At 40.6% G+C, this 22,358-nt stretch overlaps 1 protein-coding gene across 4 annotated transcripts in view; it reads left to right on the forward strand.

Moving 5' to 3' along the window:
• TENM3 (teneurin transmembrane protein 3) overlaps window positions 1-22,358 on the forward strand; it is a 598,785-nt gene that overhangs the window by 557,554 nt on the left and 18,873 nt on the right. For all 4 annotated transcript variants that reach the window (XM_058524938.1, XM_058524939.1, XM_058524940.1 and 1 more), the window contains 3 exons: window positions 239-1,113; window positions 19,542-19,717; window positions 21,036-21,271. In XM_058524938.1, coding sequence (XP_058380921.1) covers window positions 239-1,113; window positions 19,542-19,717; window positions 21,036-21,271 — 1,287 coding nt within the window. The remainder of the gene's footprint in view (window positions 1-238; window positions 1,114-19,541; window positions 19,718-21,035; window positions 21,272-22,358) is intronic.

Consider the following 22,358-nt stretch of genomic DNA (forward strand, 5'->3'; position numbering starts at 1 on the left):
TGCTATTTGGCTATAACTTGCAAATCTTTTAATAAGCTGCATTTTTAAATAAAATGTTATTTCCTACATTGGTCTCCACTCACAATTTTTAAGTTTATTTTACTGTAGCTATTGAAAAAACAATTTTAAAACAGTTTATCAAATTAAGGGTAATTTCCCCAAATGGTCTAATTTACTCTTCTGGCAAATTAACTGCAGTGCAGTAACTGACTAACCAGACCATTTCTTTTTTATTAAGGTACGTCTGGAATGGCCCACTGACCTAGCCATTAACCCTATGGATAACTCCATTTATGTCCTGGATAATAATGTAGTTTTACAGATCACTGAAAATCGTCAAGTGCGCATTGCTGCTGGACGGCCCATGCACTGTCAGGTTCCAGGAGTGGAATATTCTGTGGGGAAGCACGCAGTTCAGACGACACTGGAATCGGCTACTGCCATTGCTGTGTCCTACAGTGGGGTCCTGTACATTACTGAAACCGACGAAAAGAAAATTAACCGAATAAGGCAGGTCACAACAGATGGGGAGATCTCCTTGGTGGCTGGAATACCTTCAGAGTGTGACTGCAAAAATGATGCCAACTGTGACTGTTACCAGAGTGGGGACGGCTATGCCAAAGACGCCAAACTTAATGCTCCGTCCTCCCTAGCTGCTTCTCCAGATGGTACCTTGTATATTGCAGACCTAGGAAATATTCGGATCCGGGCTGTGTCAAAGAATAAGCCGTTGCTTAACTCTATGAACTTTTATGAAGTTGCCTCTCCAACTGATCAAGAACTCTATATCTTTGACATCAATGGCACTCACCAATATACTGTAAGTTTAGTCACTGGTGATTACCTGTACAATTTTAGCTACAGCAATGACAATGATATTACTGCTGTGACGGACAGCAATGGCAATACCCTTAGAATTAGACGGGACCCGAATCGGATGCCGGTTCGAGTGGTGTCTCCAGATAACCAAGTGATATGGTTGACAATAGGAACAAACGGATGTTTGAAAAGCATGACTGCTCAAGGACTAGAATTAGTTTTGTTTACTTACCATGGCAATAGTGGCCTTTTAGCCACCAAAAGCGATGAAACTGGATGGACGACGTTTTTTGAGTAAGTATGTCAGAATTCTACTCTGATTATAAAATACTGTGATGTAATAATCTAATCTAAAACAATAAGATAAACTTAAGGGAAGGTGGAATCCAGGTTTTGGGGGGTGCGGAGCTTTTATAATTTTTGGATCCTTCTTTCTGGAAACAGAAGACAGAATTAGACTCAGGGCCTTGGAAGGGACTAATGCAAGTGGGAAGCTCTGAAGCTTAAGTTTCGTCGGCATCGTGGTAAATCTACCTCTGCTTAAGGATTAACATTTCGCTTCATACAGACCTAGTATGTTAGCAGCAAACTTTTTTTTGTGTGTGTGTGAGGAAGATCAGTCCGGATCTAACATCCATGCCAATCCTCCTCTTTTTGCTGAGGAAGACTGGCCCTGGGCTAACATCCGTGCCCATCTTCCTCCACTTTATGTGGGACGCCGCCACAGCATGGCCTGACAAGCGATGGGTCGGTGCGTGCCCGGGATCCGAACCCAGGGCGCCAGCAGCGGAGCGCACACACTTAACCGCTACACCAGGGGACCGGCCCCAGCAACTAAACCTTCTGAGAAACGTACTACGGCTTTAGTTTGGGGCTTAAACCCTTTGGGTTAACATTTGCCCATGTGATAAAGCTGACTATGTTGGGAGCTGTCACTGAAAAGGAACTTTAAAAACATTTACAATGAACTTGGCTGATTACATCAGCACCATCTATGTTATTCTTATCAAATAGAAGGGCTTAACTTTTTATAACCAGTTATTGAGAATCTAAACTGCACTGAATAGAACCTTACCACTAAAAGCAAATCAGGAATTTCTGGTCGCTCTGAAAGCTTATGAAAAAGTATGAGGCTCATCTAGCCGGGGTATTGTCCTACATCTGTGGAGTAGTGGCCCAGGCAATGTGTGACTTGAACAGGCTCATTTTGTGAGGTCGATTAGAATGAAATGAGAATTAGCCGTTGTATATTTTATGCTATATGTCCTTTGCAGTGAATGCATGTGTAAAATCATTTTCGATTACTTGTTCACTTCACTAACATTGCACAAATCATAAGGAGAAATTAGATGTACAGAGATGGCATGTTGACAAATGCAAAATAGTCCTTAGAAATGAATATTGAGTTCCTTAGTGTGATTTCTACAAGGATGTGCTGAAGCGAAAGTATTTTCTATAGGAGCACGCCTCTAAAATTATAATAAAAGTCAGTAGAAAAAATGATCCAATATACAAATATTTCCCATACAACTTTTCTGGAATGGGTCTTACACATAAGGCTTAGTTCTCCTGTAGCTTGAATTGCTTTTCTTTTTTGACAGATTCCCTTGTAATAAAATGAATGTTACCCAGCAGCAGGATTTTGTCAGAGGAACAAACCTTTTCGATTGAATTACATTAAAATTCTGTTCTTAACATTCCTTTTGCTCATTTTAGGATCGCAATAGGAAAGGAATAAATTGGAAGTTAATGGAAAGAACTTCCTTTGCACCATTTTCAAAGTGATAGCAGGCTATATTGCCAAAGAGGCAGAAAAGAGTACAGAAAAAGTGCTTCCATCAGATGAGACTGGGCAGGAGAGCTGCTCTGATTATAAGATCTTCAGGAAATGATGGTGGCATTGGTAGGGTTTCAGTTTAGTTGAAAGCAGGGGGAAAAAATAGAGAAATAAGTTTTTAGTACAGTCTAGGGCTCAAGCTCTGCTCTGTGGGTCATTTTTGAATGTGTTCTTATTTGTTCCTGGGAATTGACACTGCATAGAAGTTCATCATGTGGGTTACTGCTGACACGTGAACTGCTTGCAACAGGTACACTGGTTTGCTTTTGGCCTACAAATGAATTTTAATCAAGTTTGGAAAATTGGAGAAAGAGATATACCCCATTGGTGGAGCTGATGTGGGACAGTATAAACAAATTTGGGATTTTTACCTTTTTTAAAATTATGGTGCACAAAGAAGACACATTTCTCTAGTAACAAACACCCTTAAGAATTTCAGACTTAGTCAGGAATCAGCACAGCAGCTAAAGTAGAGATTGATGTGGCAAGACAATCATGTAATAAATGGGCCAAGCATTGTTTTAAAGAATAAAAGTTTTTAATTAATTGAAATATATCATAATCATATTTTACTAATACAAATTCATTATACATCATATTTAAAGTATATCTATTAAGTCTTATGTCTAATAAGTTACAGTAAAGGCAACTATTCCAAAAAGCATTATTAAAAATTGTACCAAATATAAACCTCATGATTATATACATATATATATACACATATGTGTTTGTTATAATTTAAGAATATAGTGGTTTAACAAACCAGTGGTTGAAAAATAACTTTTCTAATAAAATTAACAGAAATATTGCTTTTAGAAAGCAATGGTTTTTTTCATTTTTCTCTAGATGTCTGCAGCAAAGACATGATTAAAAAATTTCTAAGAAACATTTATGTATTTTGCAAAACAATGTATTACAAAATGAGACAGAAAAAATACAGCACTTAACCTAAATATTCAGAAACAAATGATCATTTTTTTCTTTCCGTACATTCTTATAATTTAGCTGTGAAAAAGCAAGGGCCCACCTCTTCTAAGTGTAAGAAACTTTACAACACATTCAAAAGTGCAGTAAGTGCATAAAAGAAGGGAGGGGAGTGTCATTATCAGGCAGCCCCTCCAGAAGCTCTCTCTGTATTCTGACAGAGCAGCACATTTTCAGATTGTTGATGAATAAACTCATCCCCCATCTCTACTCATCAGAGCCTTGACACCACGAGTTCCTGCTTATGACATCCTGACTTGGACGTGTGACTGGATGTGAAGCTCCCGGTAGAAACAGCGGGGGGCACTGCATGCCTCTCAGACTTCCTTGGTGTTGGTAGTTATTGGTGGGCTGGCTGACTCCCAGAATACTAGTACATATATTTCCCTTCATACTTTTGTAGTACTGCGTGTCTAATTTAAACCTTATAAGGGTAGTTGGTAATTTCATAAAGAAGGGATGTGAGAGGTTTGACAATGGTCAGAGTTTTACCAAAACCACAAGGAGGTAGTGGGGAAAAAAATCACTATTCCCAGTTGGAAAACACCTATTTTCTGTGACTTTTCATGACACCAGTCCCTAGAACTGGTACATGCTCAATAATCATCTTTCTACACAAATACCTTGCAAAGAGAAATTAAACTTTTCAGCCCAAATTCCCATTTGTACGTGTCCAGCTTTTTAGCTAGCCTAGTGTCTAAAAAGCCTTCAGATTAAACTTTATAGGATAGAAGCAGATGGAAGAAGCCCTGGAATCAATAAATTTGCCTGCTGATAAAAGTACAGCTGCTATCATTCCTACCAAGAAATTTAAAAGAGAATTAGCTCAAATTACTTACCTTACATGTTTTAATTTTATTACTTTTTTTCTTAGTACATACTTTAGTTTATCATTAGTTGTCTCAGTATTGCTGTGAGTACAGAATGAAATGTGGAAAAGTATTTTATAAAATGCAAACTATTTAATTATCTTTGTGGCTCCCACAACTCCTGGAATGTTGCGGTGCATATAGAACTCTCCCCATAGCTATTTGTTGAATGAAGGAATAGAGGAATAAACCAATGATGTAGACAGGTGAATATTTATTTATAGAAAAGAGTCTGGTAAAACCTAGAGCTGGCTCTTGCCAAGGCTCCATTGAAGGAGCACCATATCAATGCTCACTTGCTTTCTGAGAGGTCTGAGTTCAGACCTCTCTGTACCAATAGTTAATGCTGAAAATGTTAACACTCCTCATTTTTGTTGTTGATTTTTTTAAATTTACCCAATATTACATGTTTACTCACTTTCTTTTGCTTTATAAAATAAGGACTTCTTCGATTGACCCTGTTATTAAAATATTTAACAAAAAAATATAACTTCATATTGATAGCACTTTCTTCTGAAATGTTGGTGTTAAGGAGTAGAGACAGAAAACATTTCCCATGCAAATGCAGGTAAACTGTATTTTCGTACCTGGTATCAAAAAGGATGATTCTAGGAAAAGAAAGCCTGATTCCAACTTGAGAGTCTTATCAGTCACCAATAAAATAGACAGGTGACTTTTTAGGGTACACAGTTTCCAAAGCACAAGAACCTTCCTTTCAAAAACTAGAGATATTTTCTTCTTAGTAGTAATTTCTCTCCAATGTTACATGCAATTATTATATGCCTACTGTCATTCATTAGAGAAGTGACCAGTATTCTTAGACATGCCACTGGATAGTATGATAGGAAGATTATTGTAGGTATCAGGTGGTGTATAACTCAGCTTTGAAATCGTAGAGTTAGACTAATATGTTTCATGAACTGAATAATTATTTATTACTGATTGAATAGCCATCTTGTCTCAGACCTCCTCTTCCATTGACTTGCTGGACAGCAGAAAGGATGCCCAACCATCTAATGGGGGCCCCTTGTGTGATGACCCTGTGACAAGCCTAGTTACTCCCTTCACTTATAGGGACTGTGTCACCCTACTCTTCATACCATTTAAAAACAATTATCACACACTGTAATTCCTCAGCTAGAGTAATTCCAGGGAGACCAAAAAGATCTCACTGGCTAAAAAATCTGTTATTAAAAAAGTTCATCTCCAAAGCGAAACCTCAGTTCTTACACTTGAATGCACACGAAAGCAGATCCAGTGTATTGAATTGGGCAATAGAATAAATTATTTAATAGTAAATGGAATTTTACAGTTCTCTGCTTGCTTACCCCCATAAAATACAAACCGTGTGGGCATAGCTAGAGGCTCCTCTGTCTGGTTAAAGAAGACAATGTGGAAAAAAAGAGCTGTGAGTTCTGGCTGATACATATATGTACACTACCAGGTTAGTGGCCGTTTTCTGTCCTGGGACTTTGAATATCTGGAACCTTCTATTTGTGGAGCTGACTCTGTGATCTTTTGTGAGCTATATTCAGATTTACAGAGCACATAAATGAGTTTCAGCTTTTACACGTTTATGTAGGTATATTTGGGTCTCTAGCTTCTCATTTGGGTGCTTTATGGTCCCTCATTCAAGCTTAGCAATTTCAGAATGAGCTTCTGAACCATTCCTTTATAACGAACTTAACTCTGCGCCCATGGCAAACCCACGACTCCACTGACGTCAGTTCTGATGCTCCAGGAGAGTATCAAAAAAGGGATCTCAGAGGATGTGTCTATTCTCATTGACCCAGAATCAAGTCTAAATAGCCTGACATCTGTGCCATCTCGTGCTCTCCTTATATATGTATTACTGTAGTACCTTCCGATGTTAGAAAAATTAGAACAAAACTGAGAGAATAACCTTTCCTTTGTAGGCATCTGACATCCAACCTTAAAAACTCAAACACTAAAACCACATTTCATTGTTATTTCTGCCAAAAACTGCATTAAAAACAAAGCACCCCGCTTTATAAATATGTATCAAAAAATGGTGCTTGGCTCCTTTATTTTCCTTTTTTTTTTTCTTATTTTCTTCATGGAAGAAAACATTTGGGACATTAAGAATGATTTTTAAGAGATTTTTATCAGCAGATCACTTTAAAATCATGGTAAAATGCTATGGTTGATTTCCATTTTTGCTATTTTGTTTAACTGTTCAATAATTTTGCTTTAAAATTTTTTTTTTTTTTGAGGAAGATCAGCCCTGAGCTAACATCCATGCTAATCCTCCTCTTTTTTGCTGAGGAAGACCGGCTCTGAGCTAACATCTATTGCCAATCCTCCTCCTTTTTTCCCCCACAGCCCCAGTAGATAGTTGTATGTCATAGTTGCACATCCTTCTAGTTGCTGTATGTGGGATGCGGCCTCAGCATGGCCGGAGAAGCGGTGGGTCGATGCGCGCCCGGGATCCGAACCCGGGCCGCCAGTAGCGGAGCGCGCACACTTAACCACTTAGCCATGGGGCCGACCCTGCTTTAAATTTTTAACCAGAATGTGTATTCCCAGGGACATCAGTAAAAAATGTGGAGGCAACTGAATAAAGTGGCTGCTGTACATTCCAAACATTAACCTGAACACGACTGAGGTGATACTTTTATTAATACTTGAGTTAATCCGATTTTCTTCTGCAGTCTAGTTTTAACAAATAATTAGTTCTGTCCAGATTTCAAAGCAGAAAGGGTAACGAGGAAATTGTGTGTTGCTCACATTATTAGAAAAAATCCCAGAAAAAATAAAAACAAATAGCCAGATTTTCTCAATATATCTCAGTATGTAATACAAAATTTCTCAGATTTTCTCTGTATAATTTGCAGTGTATCGACAGTTGCAAGGCTACATTAACTCTTTCGGTGTGTTCCATTTAGCAAATTAATGTTCTAGATGTGCTAAATTGCTCCATGATAGTTCAAGAGTGAGTAAATGCAGCTTCCAAAAGTGTCGAATTCCCTCTTTAAACTAATTATGTAACTGTCTAAATTAGATACTCGATCTGATAGCCCCCTATCTGTGCGCATCAGCAACTTCCCTTACACGGCAAATATCGAATGATTTACCTAAAACTGAGTTATAGACACCAGCCCTTTTAAATGATAGTTTGATAACAGGACAAGAAGTTTACACATTGACAACCAGTGGAAGGGAACTTTTTATTTTTTTACAATCACAGAACTGATGATAGACAATTGGGTATTTTCCAGAAACTATCCAGCATCTCTGGCTCAGTCCTTTCATATAAAAATAAAAGCAACCTCAGGGGCCCTCAGTCCTGGCTACCTTAACTCCTCAGTCTCCCAGAGAAAGCCCCTTGCCCATATTCCAGGATCCTGGAATGGTTTCAGAATGTCTTGAAGCTGCAAATGCAGAACTAATGAGGACACCGTTCTCTTCTGAACTCTCTGCCAGTGTTGGGGGAGGTAATCCATGAAAGAGATAAGACGATTGGGGAGATCATCCACATGCTTCAAATCACCCTCATTCCTCACTGAGCATCCCTCCCATCCATCACCACGATCACATCTCATAAACACACACACACTTCAAAAAACAGATTTCCCAGACCTCAGTTCATCCCAAAGTTGGGAAATCTCTGGTTCTTAAAGATCTCCAAAACTTGTGAGAAATGTGGATGTAAAGAAATACCACTCTGGAGCCAGCCCTGATGGCCTAGTGGTTAAAGTTCGGTTCAAATTTGCCGAAACTCTCGCCGCTTCAGTGGCCCGGGTTTGTTTCTGGATTGTGGAACCACACCACCCATCTGTCAGTTGCCATGCTGTGGCAGCGGCTCACATAGAAGAACTAGAAGGACTTAAAACTAGGATACACAACCATGCACTGGGGCTTTGGGGAGGAAAAAAAAACAGAGGAAGGTTGGCAACAGCTGTTAGCTCAGGGCAAATCTTTCCCTGCAAAAAAAAAAAAAAAAAAAAGAAAGAAATACCACTTTGTTTCTCTGGCTAAAAACTAGGTTTTGTTCCCTTTATTTTAAGAATTTGTCTTATACAAATTAAGATTTTCCCATCTCTGGGCCTTTTAGTGAAAAACAGTGTATAAAAAGCAAAAGCTGAAAAAACTGGCAGTTTATCTAAAGGAATAGTTAATCAATTAGTATAAGTATTTAATGAATGTAAGTCAAGCATCAGCTAAAAGGAATACCTCATTCTATGTCAAACTCCAGGAAAGGAAGGAAGAAGGAACCAAGTTCTAATGAAGGCCAGCATAAGCCTTCCCTGAAATTAGAAGAAAGTTCTTTACTCACAGATGATGTTTTTAAGATGAATCAGTTCGAGTTATAACAAAAGAAAGACTGCAAGAATGTTATAAATAGGGCAGCAAAATGGCTGAGTATCTAAATGCATCAGACAGTTCCTCCATAAACCAAAGAATAGTCAGGATGACTAAACCATAAACCTTTAAGACCTATAGGAATGAGTTTATGCAGTGGTTATTTATAATTTAGAGCTAGTGAGAAAGGTTACACTCTGCAGTCTATCTTCATGTGCATATCCGTATATGCATATTCAATTAAAGATTAGTTCATTATGCCTTATTAATTGAATAAAGAGTTCTGTTCTTTTTAACTTAATTTTTTCTTTTAATTTTTTCTTTTCTTTTCTTTTTTTTTATTTTTTTCCCCCAAAGCCCCAGTAGATAGTTGTATGTCATAGCTGCACATCCTTCTAGTTGGTGTATGTGGGACACGGCCTCAGCATGGCCGGAGAAGCAGTGCATCAGTGCGCACCTGGGATCCAAACCCGGGCCGCCAGTAGCGGAGCGTGCGCACTTAACCGCTACGCCACGGGGCCGGCCCCTCAACTTAATTTTTAAAGTGTACTTCATTCTCCTTGACACAAGGTGTTCCCAGGGGTGTGGTTAGTCCCGTTTGGGACCAGTCCGGGCAACACCAGCCCCCAGGGAGACACTTTTTCCGAAAGTAACTACGCCGCCTAAAAGAAAATGAAAGTCTTGAAGTGTTACATTGCAAAGGCACACTGATTAGCAAATTATTAAATTATTTCAAACCTCATAGGCATCACCCTTTGATGATCGAGCCTTCCTATTTATCCACTAGTTTCCTGGCATTCATTTATTCGCTCGTACACTCATTCATTCAATGAGAATGTATCACGTGCCGGGTACTGGTGTTAGATGCTATTGAATGCAGAGCTAAAAGACACATGCCCTCCTTTCGAGTTCCTCAGAGTCCACTGGGGGAGACAGAGAAGTAAATAATTATAAGAATGGTAAGGGCTAAGATAGAGATGTTCAAGATGCTGTGGGGGTCCAGGGGAAGATCACTTAAATTAGGTTGGGGACTGGGGGACAGGCATAAGGTGAGAGGAACTTCCCAAGGGGGGTAATTTTTTGGGGGGTGGGGGGCGGAGGATTAGCCCTGAGCTAACATCTGTGCCACTCTTCTTCTATTTTGTATGTGGGTCGCCGCCACAGCATGGCTTGATGAGTGGTATAGGTCCCCGCCTGGGATCTGAACCCACGAACCCAGGCCACTGAAGTGGAGTGCACCGGACTTAACCACTATACCACGGGGCTGGCCCCAATGGGGGTAATTTTTAAACTTAATCTTGAAAGGTATGAATAAAGGTTAGCAAGCAGAGGTAGTGTGTTCTAGGCCAGAAGAAAGCATTTGCTCAGGATGCAGAGCGTGGCAAGTTTTGGAAAGAACATGCAACTCCAAGCATAGAATGTGTGTGGGGAAGTAGGGAGATGAGACTAGAGAGGGAGATGACTGTTCTGATCAAGTACTGACATGTCTGATGGACCTTCCGTCCTGGGTACACAGGGCTCTCTTTAAGGAGTTTAACAGGAAAGCAGCATGGTCAGTCTGGCGACAATGTAAGGATGGGTTTGATGTGGAAAAGCAGAAGGTTAAAAAAAGGGAAGGGGGGAAGTTAGGAGACAGTAAATCTAGTTAAGAAATGAAGGCCTGAACCAGGGTTAGGCACTGAAATTACAGACAAGGAGGTAGATTAACCATTAGGAAATGAAATAGAACTTGGTGACTGAATGAAGAGGGGAGGGAGAAGGAGGATCTGCTAACTTAGGTGACCAAGAGGATGGGGAGATACAGGGAAGAAGCAGGTTAGTGGGCAAAAGATGAGTTCAGATTCGGAAATTAGAAATTTGAGGTTACCGTAGCACAGTCTGGCGCGTGGTCAAAAATGCCGGTTAGAACTTAGGAGAAGCCAGTTCTAGAGATGTGGATGTGAAACCACAGAAAGAACTGAAGCTGCGAGTGTGAATGAAATCACACTGAAGAGGAATGCAGAGGATCTAGTTACAAAAGGAAAATACATGTGTGAAGACATGAATTTACAGACTGGAGTTTCCTGTGGCTTAGTAAGAAAGACAGTGCCTGTGTCAATACTTTAGGGTCTACTTTCTGCTACTGGACACCATACCCCTAATTTTTTGACACCTTCAGATCTGTGCCTCCCTTGTACCTTACATCACCTCTGTATTGCTCCCTTCTGCTCCTTAACTGCCCACATTTGACACTATCCACTACTGCTTTTATTTTTCCTTCCAGTTCTTTCCTATTCACCTCACTTTTCCAAATCATCGACCTTTCATTAGCTCCTTGACGCTGTTTTCTTTCTGTCCTCTCTGTTCTGTCTTCTGAGGGGCAGCACAGGCTGACTGCAGAAGATGCTGGCTTTTGGAACTGAGAACCTGGGTTCCATCCTGATTTTGTCACTTACTCCTCACTGTGTGACTTTGGGCATGTCACAGCACCTCTCTAAAATTGTGTGCCCTCACCTGTAAAATGAAAGGCTTCTTAGTAATTAAAAATCTCTTCCTACTCTAAAAATCTGTGATTCTGCCATTTCTCCCTCCCCAGTTTTTCAAAGGCCCCCGTCAAGGCTTATTCCAAAAGAAACAATATTTAACAAGTTACCAAATTTCCTTTGCTAAAATAAGTATATTGCATTTCCATCAAACCGAATATCTTATATATTGTGCTGGTGGTAGTAATAGCAATTTATAATAATAAAATTTCTCTTTCCAAATGGGCTTTCTACTTTTTTTTTTCTCTCTAAATCACATTGCTTTATTTTATTTTATTTTTTTGTGAGGAAGATCAGCCCTGAGCTAACATCCATGCTAATCCTCCTCTTTTTGCTGAGGAAGACCGGCTCTGAGCTAACATCTATTGCCAGTCCTCCTCCTTTTTTTCCCCAAAGCCCCAGGAGATAGTAGTATGTCATAGTTGCACATCCTTCTAGTTGCTGTATGTGGGACGCGGCCTCAGCATGGCGGGAGAAGCGGTGGCTCGGTGCACGCCCGGGATCCAAACCCTGGCCACCAGTAGCGGAGCGCACGCACTTAACCGCTAAGCCACGGGGCCAGCCCCCTCTACTTTTTTTTTACCCTTTCCAACTTACCATAAGTTTCCCAAATCCCTCCTTGTCCTCACTCACTGTGCAGCCGTTTCCTGGGCGGGAGTGTGTGTCTGGCAGAACAAGTGCCAGAATACAAAGAAGAGGACACAAGAGAAGGATGGGCACTTCCTCTGAGCACATCCAGGCCCCATGGAATAAATCCAAGACGATGAGGGCAGATGCAGTCCTGTTTCACAGATTCTTTAGAGCAAAAATTTCCCTTGACATCGGCTGTCTAGCAAGTCTACATTTCAAGACCTGTGCCAGACCTGGTATCCAAATAAATAAGATGTGTCCCCCTCATGTCAACTTCCTCAGTCAATAAACAAACAAACAAAAGAATGACTTGAATATGATCCTTCTCTTAGTGACGGCTAATGTAGAATCCTTCAAACTAAAGGGAACTATTTCTGGAATGGCCTGACTTGGATGCCTGACTTGTCTCAAGGCCTGTAAATTTCAGAGCTGGGCGTTGTCATTTTGTCACTTCTCGCTGATGTGGTAATGACCGTGTAAGGAAAGAGGCATTGGGTGATTTTTCTTGACTTCATCTTTGAAAAGTATGTCATGTCTGTGACTGTCTATCACTAGGCTCAATGTTAAAGGAAAGAGGGGGACCAGAGGTGAAGGAGGAAAGGGCTGCCCTTGTCCGTGCTCCTGAACTCCTGTCATCTGGGGAGTTTGAGAGAATAGTGGCTTGACTGCAGACTACTGCCCTTGCTGGTTTTATGGAGCAAAGCACTGGTCAGAATGTGCCCCATCAGGAAGACCTCTGAATGAAATGCAACAGCAGCCAAGAAATTTAAATGTGTTAACCACCTCCACCCGCCATGCAAGTCTCACCCTTTCTTATCCAGATCCTCTTAGCACTTGATACAAAAATCATGGAAGTTAATACTTTCGTCTGTCTTATTTTGCATTTTTCCTGCAATGAAAAAATGGAAAAAAAAATTTTTCCATTTTTGGTAATATGTGGGTAGCAGTCAACTAAGTACCAAATGAACCCATGATTTAGGAGTTGGTTGATTGCTCTACTTACCTCTGTAATAGAAGCATTTTACATTTTCTATCCAGAACCTGATTTTTGAGGATTTCTTACTGACAACATTGCTACTAAATTCAAAGAAATTATGATTTGTCTGTGAGATAGTCATTAAAATACACAAACTAACATTCATTCCTGGAATACTTGAATATAAATTCTTTTGATATTAGTGTTACAAACCACATTATTCCTATTAGGATTCCAAATCAGTCCACCATTAGAAGTTTAAATCAGATTGTGTTCTGTGTTTGCTGTTTGTGCATGTCCTTCATCAGCAATGAGGATCACGGAATGATTTATGCATACGTTTTTGTTATGATAGGGTTAGTAATTTTGTTCTTCTTCACCACAGTGACAGATAAGAGGTTGTTACACATTAGCATTGTGAAAAAAGCGTTGCTATAACAGATGGCAAGATTGGAGGGATTTTTTGGTTTTTGCTGGCTGTTAAACTATGCAAGGAAATTGGAACCTAAGGAACTCCGATAGTTGGAAGAAAAGATTCTCCCTCTGTATAAGGAGACAGTGGAGTAAGTTGTTCATGGGAGTCCTTACTGTGAGTCAAGTCTGAAAGCAAACCATGTACCCCACTAAGCAGCTCTCAGAGTCGGCTTATTCTGGGATGGTCCTGGGGAAGACACAGAAGGACCCATCATGCCTAAACTTGAATATTTATCCCATCCAGAGGCCTCTAGAAGGAACCCAAACCAACGTGTGCTGCTGTCTTGGCTTCTCAGAACAGGATGGTTTCTCCAGTCGATGATAAAACATACATTTAGCGGGCTCTCATTCACTCTTCTATAGGTGAAGAGAAGAAAGGTTTGGGAGAGGGGCATTGCCAACACTACATGAGTAAATACATAAGTTTGTGTCATCTTTGAGACAAACCAGTTCAGTGTCAGGTTGAATTATAAGCCAACAATCAGCACGAGGGTTGAAGAACGTTCCACTCCTGAAAACATCCCCACCTCTCCAGAGTTTTAACTGCTTGTCTTTGGTTTACTGGCTTTTCTAAAGCCCTGCTCTGATTTACACAGATTTTCCTTAAAAGCAGAAGATAATTTTTAAAACATAATATTTGATTAAAGAAGCCATTTTATGGGGAAGCACTGAAGATAATAGAAAATCCTGTTGTCGAGTTTTAAGGAAAGTTTTCGAGAACTGCAAATTGTTTCCACGTGAATAAATTTGCAATATCAATAGTCTATTGACATGGGTTGGTAACAGTGTAAGTCAGTCAATTTTTCTCTCAGTTGAGGAGACACTAAAGATGTTTAAGCATTGAGAAGTATTATACTAGGGGTGTTTCAGGAGATTAATTTGGTGTCAGTGAGTATGGGGAGAGGCAAAAAGACCAGTTTTACAATCGAGGGCAGCCATGGGAATGGGAAGATAAATACCTGAGAGACATTAGGGAGGAAAAATGAAGAGTTGGGAACTTCATGTCTATAAGGGGGAGAGAGAGAGAAAATTTCACCTCAGCGTTTTCAACTGCTAATGGCTGAGGCTCTGACTCTCTGGGGCCTTTGTCGATAATCCCACTGCTTAGGAAACTTGGAAAGAGATTTAAAAATATACCACAAAGGCTAAAACAGCAAGTCTAGGCAAAAATGCAATCAAAATTAAAGACGAACAAATAGATAAACATCAAATAAAGGCATCTCATCAGTGAAAGAGCAGAAGGTCGTTAAGAGCCTGAGGGAGCTTGTCTTTTCCAGCGAGAGGCCTTTGTGAAGAGGGGTCAATCGGGAGCAAAAAGAATGTGCTGTGTTGTGAATTTGAAGCTGTGAGGCTAAGACCGGATGAGTGGAATGGAGAGCATGAAGTTGATGTTCTATTCAAATTCCCTAGAGCCGATTGCATTGTAAATTCAAAAAGCTAATAACAGAAAACTATGTCTCAGATATACACGCTGGGCAGGGCTGGTTCACCACCAAAGCCAAGCAACATTAAATAGAGCCACAAAGTTGCACACAAGGAGAGAATGCATCCAGAGGCGTGTATCGGATGGGAAGGCCTCTCTGAGTAACTGGGCAGAGGGCTTCAGGGGACAGTTGGCCATTTGCTGGAGCGTTGCTGTTCCACTTTTGCCGAGGTGAAGAAGGGTTCTCCTGCCATTTCTGAAGTCCCTGAAAGTCATCTTTGACGACTTATTTTCTCTCTCTCCCTTATCGAGAGTCCCCAGGTAATTTTAATGTCTGTCATCCATCTTGTTTTCATTTCTGTTGTCGGAGATGCTAATCTGTGAAGAAGTTTTCACAGATCCACAGTGAAATGAGAAAAATAAATAATGGCGTGTGGAGAATTTTTTCATAAAGCTTTACTTATTCCTTTTAAAGAACTGTCTCTCACCCTGAGTTAGGTCCTTTCTACCTTTGGTAGGTGTAAATGGCCTTTCTTTATGAAACAATGGAGGTAATGGGGGATAGTTTTTTATTTAACAATCCTCTGTTGTTGGGCCAGCCTGGTGGCGTAGTGGCATAGTGGTTAAGTTCTCAAGCTCCACTTTGGTGGGCCCAGGGTTTGCAGGTTCAGATCCCAGGCACGGACCTACACACCACTCATCAAGCCACACTGTGGCAGACGTCCCATGTAAAGTAGAGGAAGATGGGCACCGATGTTAGCCCAGGGCCGGTCTTCCTCAGCAAAAAAGAGGAGGATTGGCAAGAGGTATTAGCTCAGGGCTAATCTTCCTCGCAAAAAATAAATAAATAGATAGATAGATAGATAGATAGATAGATAGATAGATAGATAAAAACCCTCCATTGGTCCCTGATTTCTTTGGTCCTGGTTTGTAAAATCAGGAAGTCTGGGAAGCACTCCCCGCTTGACCTGTCACCCCGCCCCTGGGCTCCTTCTGTGCTGCCATCACATCAGCTGATTAAAGCCTTGCTTTCCTCTACAACCTTCTCCAGCTCCCCACAGTCCCCAGTGAGAAAACCCACCCAGGGCCTCCCTCTATCGTATGATGGGCCCTGATGGACGCCCAGCTTCAGTCAGCACTTCTGCCCCCCTTACCCCCTCACAGCCCTTCCGTCTCCACTCCTCCACACCTCACCCTTGCTGTTTTGCAGGCTGGAATGCTGTCCCTTGCCTTATCAGCCTGTCTAAATCCCACGTCTATTGCAAAGCCCGGCTTAGGTCCCCACCTTGATGTGGCCCTTCCCTCGCTGCTCCAGCACGACAGTGTCTCCTCTTTCAGACTCCAGGCGCTCTGGTGATCTGTACCACTCACGTGGCACTCATTCTCAATAGTTAAGTTTTCATGTGAATGACTTCTCTCCCCAGCCAGAATTCTTATCCTCTTTGTATCCACAGAACCGTCACACTGTGACTTGCCCATAAAGCTTATTCAGAAACTGTTGGGTGACTGGTTAGGCAGAAGCTCGGAGGGCCCTTACACCGTAGCAGCCTTCCTGGCCTACCTTGTGCAAGCTCTTCAGCCCTCTCTGCCTTCCCTTGGATTCAGCCACTCCTCGGAAGGCGCAAAGTCAGAACTTGCAGGGCTAAACTGTGAAGCAAGGCCACTAAGATCCCAGCTTAACCCTATGTCATTCTAACGGCACTACCTACAAAGGTTACTTGTATTTTTATTTCCCAAAGAAGCAAAGGCTAATAGGTTAGCGTCTGAATGCGTAGCATCCCGTGCTCTATCACAGCGTGCGCAGCATTCTCTGATACGAAATGCCTGCCCAGCAGGACAGGGAACGTGCAGTAAGCCAAGGAAAGAGCAGAGGCAGAGGTTGGAGAAATGCATGCTGCAGGAGAAAGGTGACGTTCCTGCTTTAAATTGATTGGAGCTAGAAAACATAAACCAGCAAAAGGGTCGAAAAGGGGCAGGTGAGTGACAGCAGGAGTGAATCAGCAGAGGGCTGGCAGGTGGCATCCTCTGTATAAAGCTGCAGATCTCCACTTTACATCAGGCGCGGTGATTTACAGAAGTCTAGTGGACCTGGGGTCTAGCGCATGAAAGTCCAGTTACCGCCCAGTCATGAGATGCAAGGAGATCCCAATCAAGTCGCCTAACCTCGTCGTATTTTCATTTTTCCATCTGTAAGGTGCAGAGGGCATATACTGCAATACTGAACTATCTTTTATATAAGAGCATTCAAAAGGATGTTAATTTCTTGAAAACACCAATAACATGTTCTTCACTATGAGAAACGTCAAGTGAGGCAGAATGGTGTCCAGGTGAAGATGGAACTTTAGGCTGGTTTTGTCAATAATTTTGTAACTCTGCTCTGCAGTATAAATAAAGCTATGCATGTTTGTTTCTTCAAGAGCAAAAATTTCTTCAAAAAAGCAACGACAGGGGCCGGCCTGGTGGTGTAGCGGTTAAGTGCGTGCGCTCCACTGCGGCGGCCTGGGGTTCAGCCTGAGGTTCACAGGTTCAGATCCTGGGCGCGCACCAATGCACCGCTTGTCAAGCCACGCTGTGGCGGCGTCCCATATGAAGTGGAGGAAGATGGGCATGAATGTTAGCCCAGGGCCAGTCTTCCTCAGCAAAAAGAGCAGGATTGGCAGATGTTAGCTAAGGGCTGATCTTCAAAAAAAAAAAAAAAAAAAAAAAAAAGGCAACAACAGCAATAAACCGTGTTGGGTTTCTTTCATTGATGCCTTAATCTGCTAGGGGCATTTAGGTCGGCAGGGAGGGAAAGGAGTCAGCTTTTTGATTTCAGCTCTGCCTTTTATGGGTCTAAACAATGATGACCCTTAATGGTGCATTTTCTTTCTCTTCGGTTCTCCATCGCTCACTTCTCCCTCCTGAGTGCCCGTTCCTGCCGCTGGCTGAGCAGCAAGGCAAATTGCCAGATCAAGTCGGTCAAACCCGTGATCTGACTGATTTTGACCCCACTGGATTAATGGGATCACCTCATCACTGAGCCCTGTACAGACATCGGTGTCTCTCCTTCCTCCTTCCTTCCTTCCTGTCTCTACCATGACATTGCCCTTGCTGAATCTTCTCTACCTTAATTACCTAGAATCTTCTCCTAATTACTAACCACATTTTTCAAAGCTAATTTTTACTCTCTAAAAGCCCTCTATCTTTTTATTCCAAAATATCACTTAAGTACTTTTTTCTATTCTTTTTCCTTGTTGCCCCATATTTACACCTATTAATATGATCCTCTACACTTTTTTCCTCCCCTGGTAACTTCTGTCCGTCACTCACAAGATTCTTTCTCTACTTGTCCTGCATCTGAACTTATTTTAAGTGTCTTAGACCTTTTATTAATGAAGCAACCTTAATATCAATCTGAAATCCAATCTTAACTATATTTTTGGTCCAAGGAAGTCCCTAGTTTTTCATCCAGAACTTGCTTTTTTTTTTTCTTCAAGACACATTGTCATTTTTGGAATTTTCTCTGGTGCTTCCACAAAAAGAAGAGTCACCAAAAAAAAATCATTCTTTTTTTTTTGGTGAGGAAGATTCGCTCTGAGCTAACATCTGTTGCCAACCTTCCTCTTTTTTTTGCTTGAGGAAGATTAGCCCTGAGCTAACATCTGTGCCAGTCTTCCTCTATTTTGCCAGTCTTCCTCTATTTTGTATGTGGGTCGCCGCCAAAGCATGGCTGACCAGTGGTGTAGGTCCGCGTCCAAGATCTGAACCCAGGCTGCAGAAGCAGCGTGTGCCAGACTTAACCACTGCCACAGGGCGGCCCCCTGCTAGAAAATCATTCTTTAATAAAATTTTGTATCTATAGTGCATATTTATGATTATAGGACAGCTTTTTAAAATATATCCTAACATTTAAATTATAAGTTCCTCTTATATGTGTATGCTAAAAAAGAGTAAGTATATAATAAAAAAGCAAATAATTATTAAATGTCAGGAAATATTACATCTCACTTCAGCAAACATAATAAATCATCATTCAAGACATCACCCATTCCTACAATGTCCGTATAGAGAAGAGAGAGTATCACCACCACTGCCAACATTTAAGTCCCAATTTACCATCATAAAGTATATCAATCACTGAGAAATAAGAAAGTCTTTTAAAGGCTTTATTTTATTAATTTGTTGAAGATGTCTCAAGACACTAAAAGAATATTTTTACATATGCAAATACATACGTGTATGTATACATCCTGTTTTACAAAGTTATATATATATATATAGATATTCACACTGCACTGCCATAGAGGGCATAAGTTAGTAAAACTTTAAAAACTGATATAACAGCGAATTAAATCTACTTTGTAGAAAATATGGAGGAATACTAAGGAATTTAATATCAGCAAACATGTTCCCTTTGAAACAGCAAATTAGATGTGCAGGAGCATTTTGGTCACACTTCAAAGAATAATATGCTGAGATGGAGAGCTGGTCTGTTTACTCTGGCTCTCACTGGTGAGGTTTTTCTATGTTAACCAGGCTTTTGATTACTTCAAAGCATGTTTGAAGCCCTCACTCTCCATAGCTCTTGCGCAAAGACAAATATCCTTCCAGATCTGTGCAGCTAATATTGCTGCCCATTATATTTATATGTAAGAAGGACCTGCAGGTTTCTAGTTAATACCGAGTTAATGCCTCTTTTATTTAGCTATGACAGTGAAGGTCGTCTGACAAATGTTACATTTCCAACTGGAGTGGTCACAAACCTTCATGGAGACATGGACAAGGCTATCACGGTGGACATTGAGTCTTCCAGCCGAGAAGAAGATGTCAGCATCACTTCAAATTTGTCCTCCATCGACTCCTTCTACACCATGGTTCAAGGTAAACACAACAGCACAGTCTTAAACTGATCATTTTAAAATACCACTAGCCCCCAAAATAGAATGTGGCAACTTCCATTTTCTAAGATGAACCAGAAAAGGGAAGGGGAAAATATAAACCTCTAGAGATATTGATGAAATAGTCTAATGTCTACATGTCATGTTTCTTTAGTAATGTATACATATTTAAAAATCACAGAATATAAAAAACAATATGTTAACCTAGAAATAGTGTCTTTTTTCACTCCCAGTTAATAAAGCAATTTAATTCCAACTCTTCACATACATCATCAGACCCTTTCTGAGTCATCCACAGTTCTCCAAAGCAAGTCACCCTCACTGTCGTGGAAATACAGTCATTTGAAGCAGAGCACTTTCCAAATCCGTGCGTGATGCAGTGTTTGAATCTGCATATGATGTGATCACTGGAAATTTTATACCAAGAACTCATTTACGTAATATCTGGATTTTTGTTTTTTTCCTTCAGTCTACAGGCATATATAGCCAATATCTGCATAATGGAACCTCCTGCCATATTCCTTTTTGACATAATCTTGAAAGCCTATTTATAATGATGATTGCAATTGTGAGGTCATAGCTCTAAGAATAATTGCTAAATCTGAATTAAACTTCTTTGACTTTTTTTTTTTTTTTTTTTACCAGTTCTGTCAGGTAATGTCTACAATCATCTAAAATTGGTATTGCTTGAATTCATTTCTTCGCTAAATGGTCCTATATTATTCAAAAATTTTAAATTGAGGCAGTAGCCTACACAATATGAGAGGGTTTTTTGTACAAAATATAAGATGACTCCCTTTTTTAAAAGTCAGTTTCAGGGGGAATATCACCTTATATTTTTGGTGCACAAGGTACAGATATTAAATCTTTTCCAAAGATCTTTGATAGAGGATATAGGGGTGGGTGTAGGGGAGGGGAATCTCCTGGGACCTTGGAGGGACACACCAGCCTCCTAAAAGAGCACAGACTTGGCTCTTTGCAAAACATTTACAGCACATTCCATGGAGGTTGGGCCCTTATTTATTTCCTCAGGCAAATGAGAAAAAGAAATCTATTAAAGTGGAGAAGGCCTCTAAATTCCCCTAAAATTTGCCTTTAATATTCAGCCAAACCTATTACAGCATGAAATGCCAGAAATCAAAGTTGTTTTGTTATTTTCTAAAAGGACATCAAGTACTTTTTATTTTCTTATAAATGGAGTTCACTCAACATTTTAGAAATTTATATCACTTCTAACTGCACAACCAACCAAGTATTTAATCCATATCAATAGTTCGTGTTTTCTGCTTCTTGTTTTTTAGATCAGTTGAGAAACAGCTACCAGATTGGTTACGATGGCTCCCTTAGAATTATCTATGCCAGTGGTCTGGATTCACACTACCAGACAGAGCCACACGTTCTGGCTGGCACAGCCAATCCAACAGTTGCCAAAAGAAACATGACTCTTCCTGGTGAAAACGGTCAAAATTTGGTGGAATGGAGATTCCGAAAAGAGCAAGCCCAAGGAAAAGTCAACGTCTTTGGTCGAAAGCTTAGGGTAAGTGTGTGTCAGAGAGTAGGTGACAGCTGCCCAGTGCTCCGTGTCGTGTAGATGACCTGTCCATGAGGGCGGGTCTCTGTTCACCCTCATGTTTGCATTGCCACACGCAGTGGAGTGCCTTATCTTACAGCATGAGTTAGATCTAACCATCAAATCAGTAGCTCATTCATACTAAAAGCCAACTATTTGAGAAAAGGTTTTTCTCAGTATATCTATGATTAAAAATAAATTCTTCCAGGGCCAGCCCATGGCGTAGCGGTTAATCGCACACTCCGATTCGGCGGCCCGGGGTTCACAAGTTCGGATCCTGGGCGCAGACCAACGCACCGCTTCTCAAGCCATGCCGTGGTGGCATCCCATATAAAGCGGAGAAGGATGGGCACGGATGTTAGCCCAGGGCCAATCTTCCTCAGCAAAAAAGAGGAGGATTGGCAATGGATGTTAGCTCAGGGGTAATCTTCTTCACACACAAAAAAATAATAATAAAATAAATAAAAAAATAAATAAATTCTTCCCTGGGAAATTAGGAAATTGCTGATAGCACAATTCCAAATTGCCTGGATGTCAACTGATTCTTGTTTTACTAATATTATCTTAATAATCTTATACTTTGCCTTTATCCACTCAGTTAGGAGTGATGGCTTCCTAATATGGGGATGGGGATAAGTAACAATTGGCTTAAATATTGAAAGTTTTCCAAATCATAAATATCTATATTGAAAGAGATGGGCTGGCCATTGAAAGATGGATTCTTTCTTCGCATTCTCAATATTTTTAAAGTACAGTTTGGGCACACAGAAAAGTGCCAACATCAGAAGCTAATTGCTACCTCCTGACTATTGATTTATATTATTTTTACGAGGAATGTGATGATATTTCTGATTAGGCTAGTGTACTTGATCTTTGCAAAATATTCTCTGCATTACCTTGTTAGGTGTTTTTTTTTTTCTCCCTCTCACATTGTGGGCCAAATGTATCTGGAAAGCAAGCCATGATTTATGACAGTTCTTTGGTCAGGACAATGTGGAGTAAGTACTAAAATACAGGTTACAAGAACCACCTTCAGACCACTATAAACTGAACC

Source organism: Diceros bicornis, chromosome 29 (assembly GCF_020826845.1).
Source record: "Diceros bicornis minor isolate mBicDic1 chromosome 29, mDicBic1.mat.cur, whole genome shotgun sequence".
In the NCBI taxonomy this organism is placed as follows: Eukaryota; Metazoa; Chordata; class Mammalia; order Perissodactyla; family Rhinocerotidae; genus Diceros; species Diceros bicornis.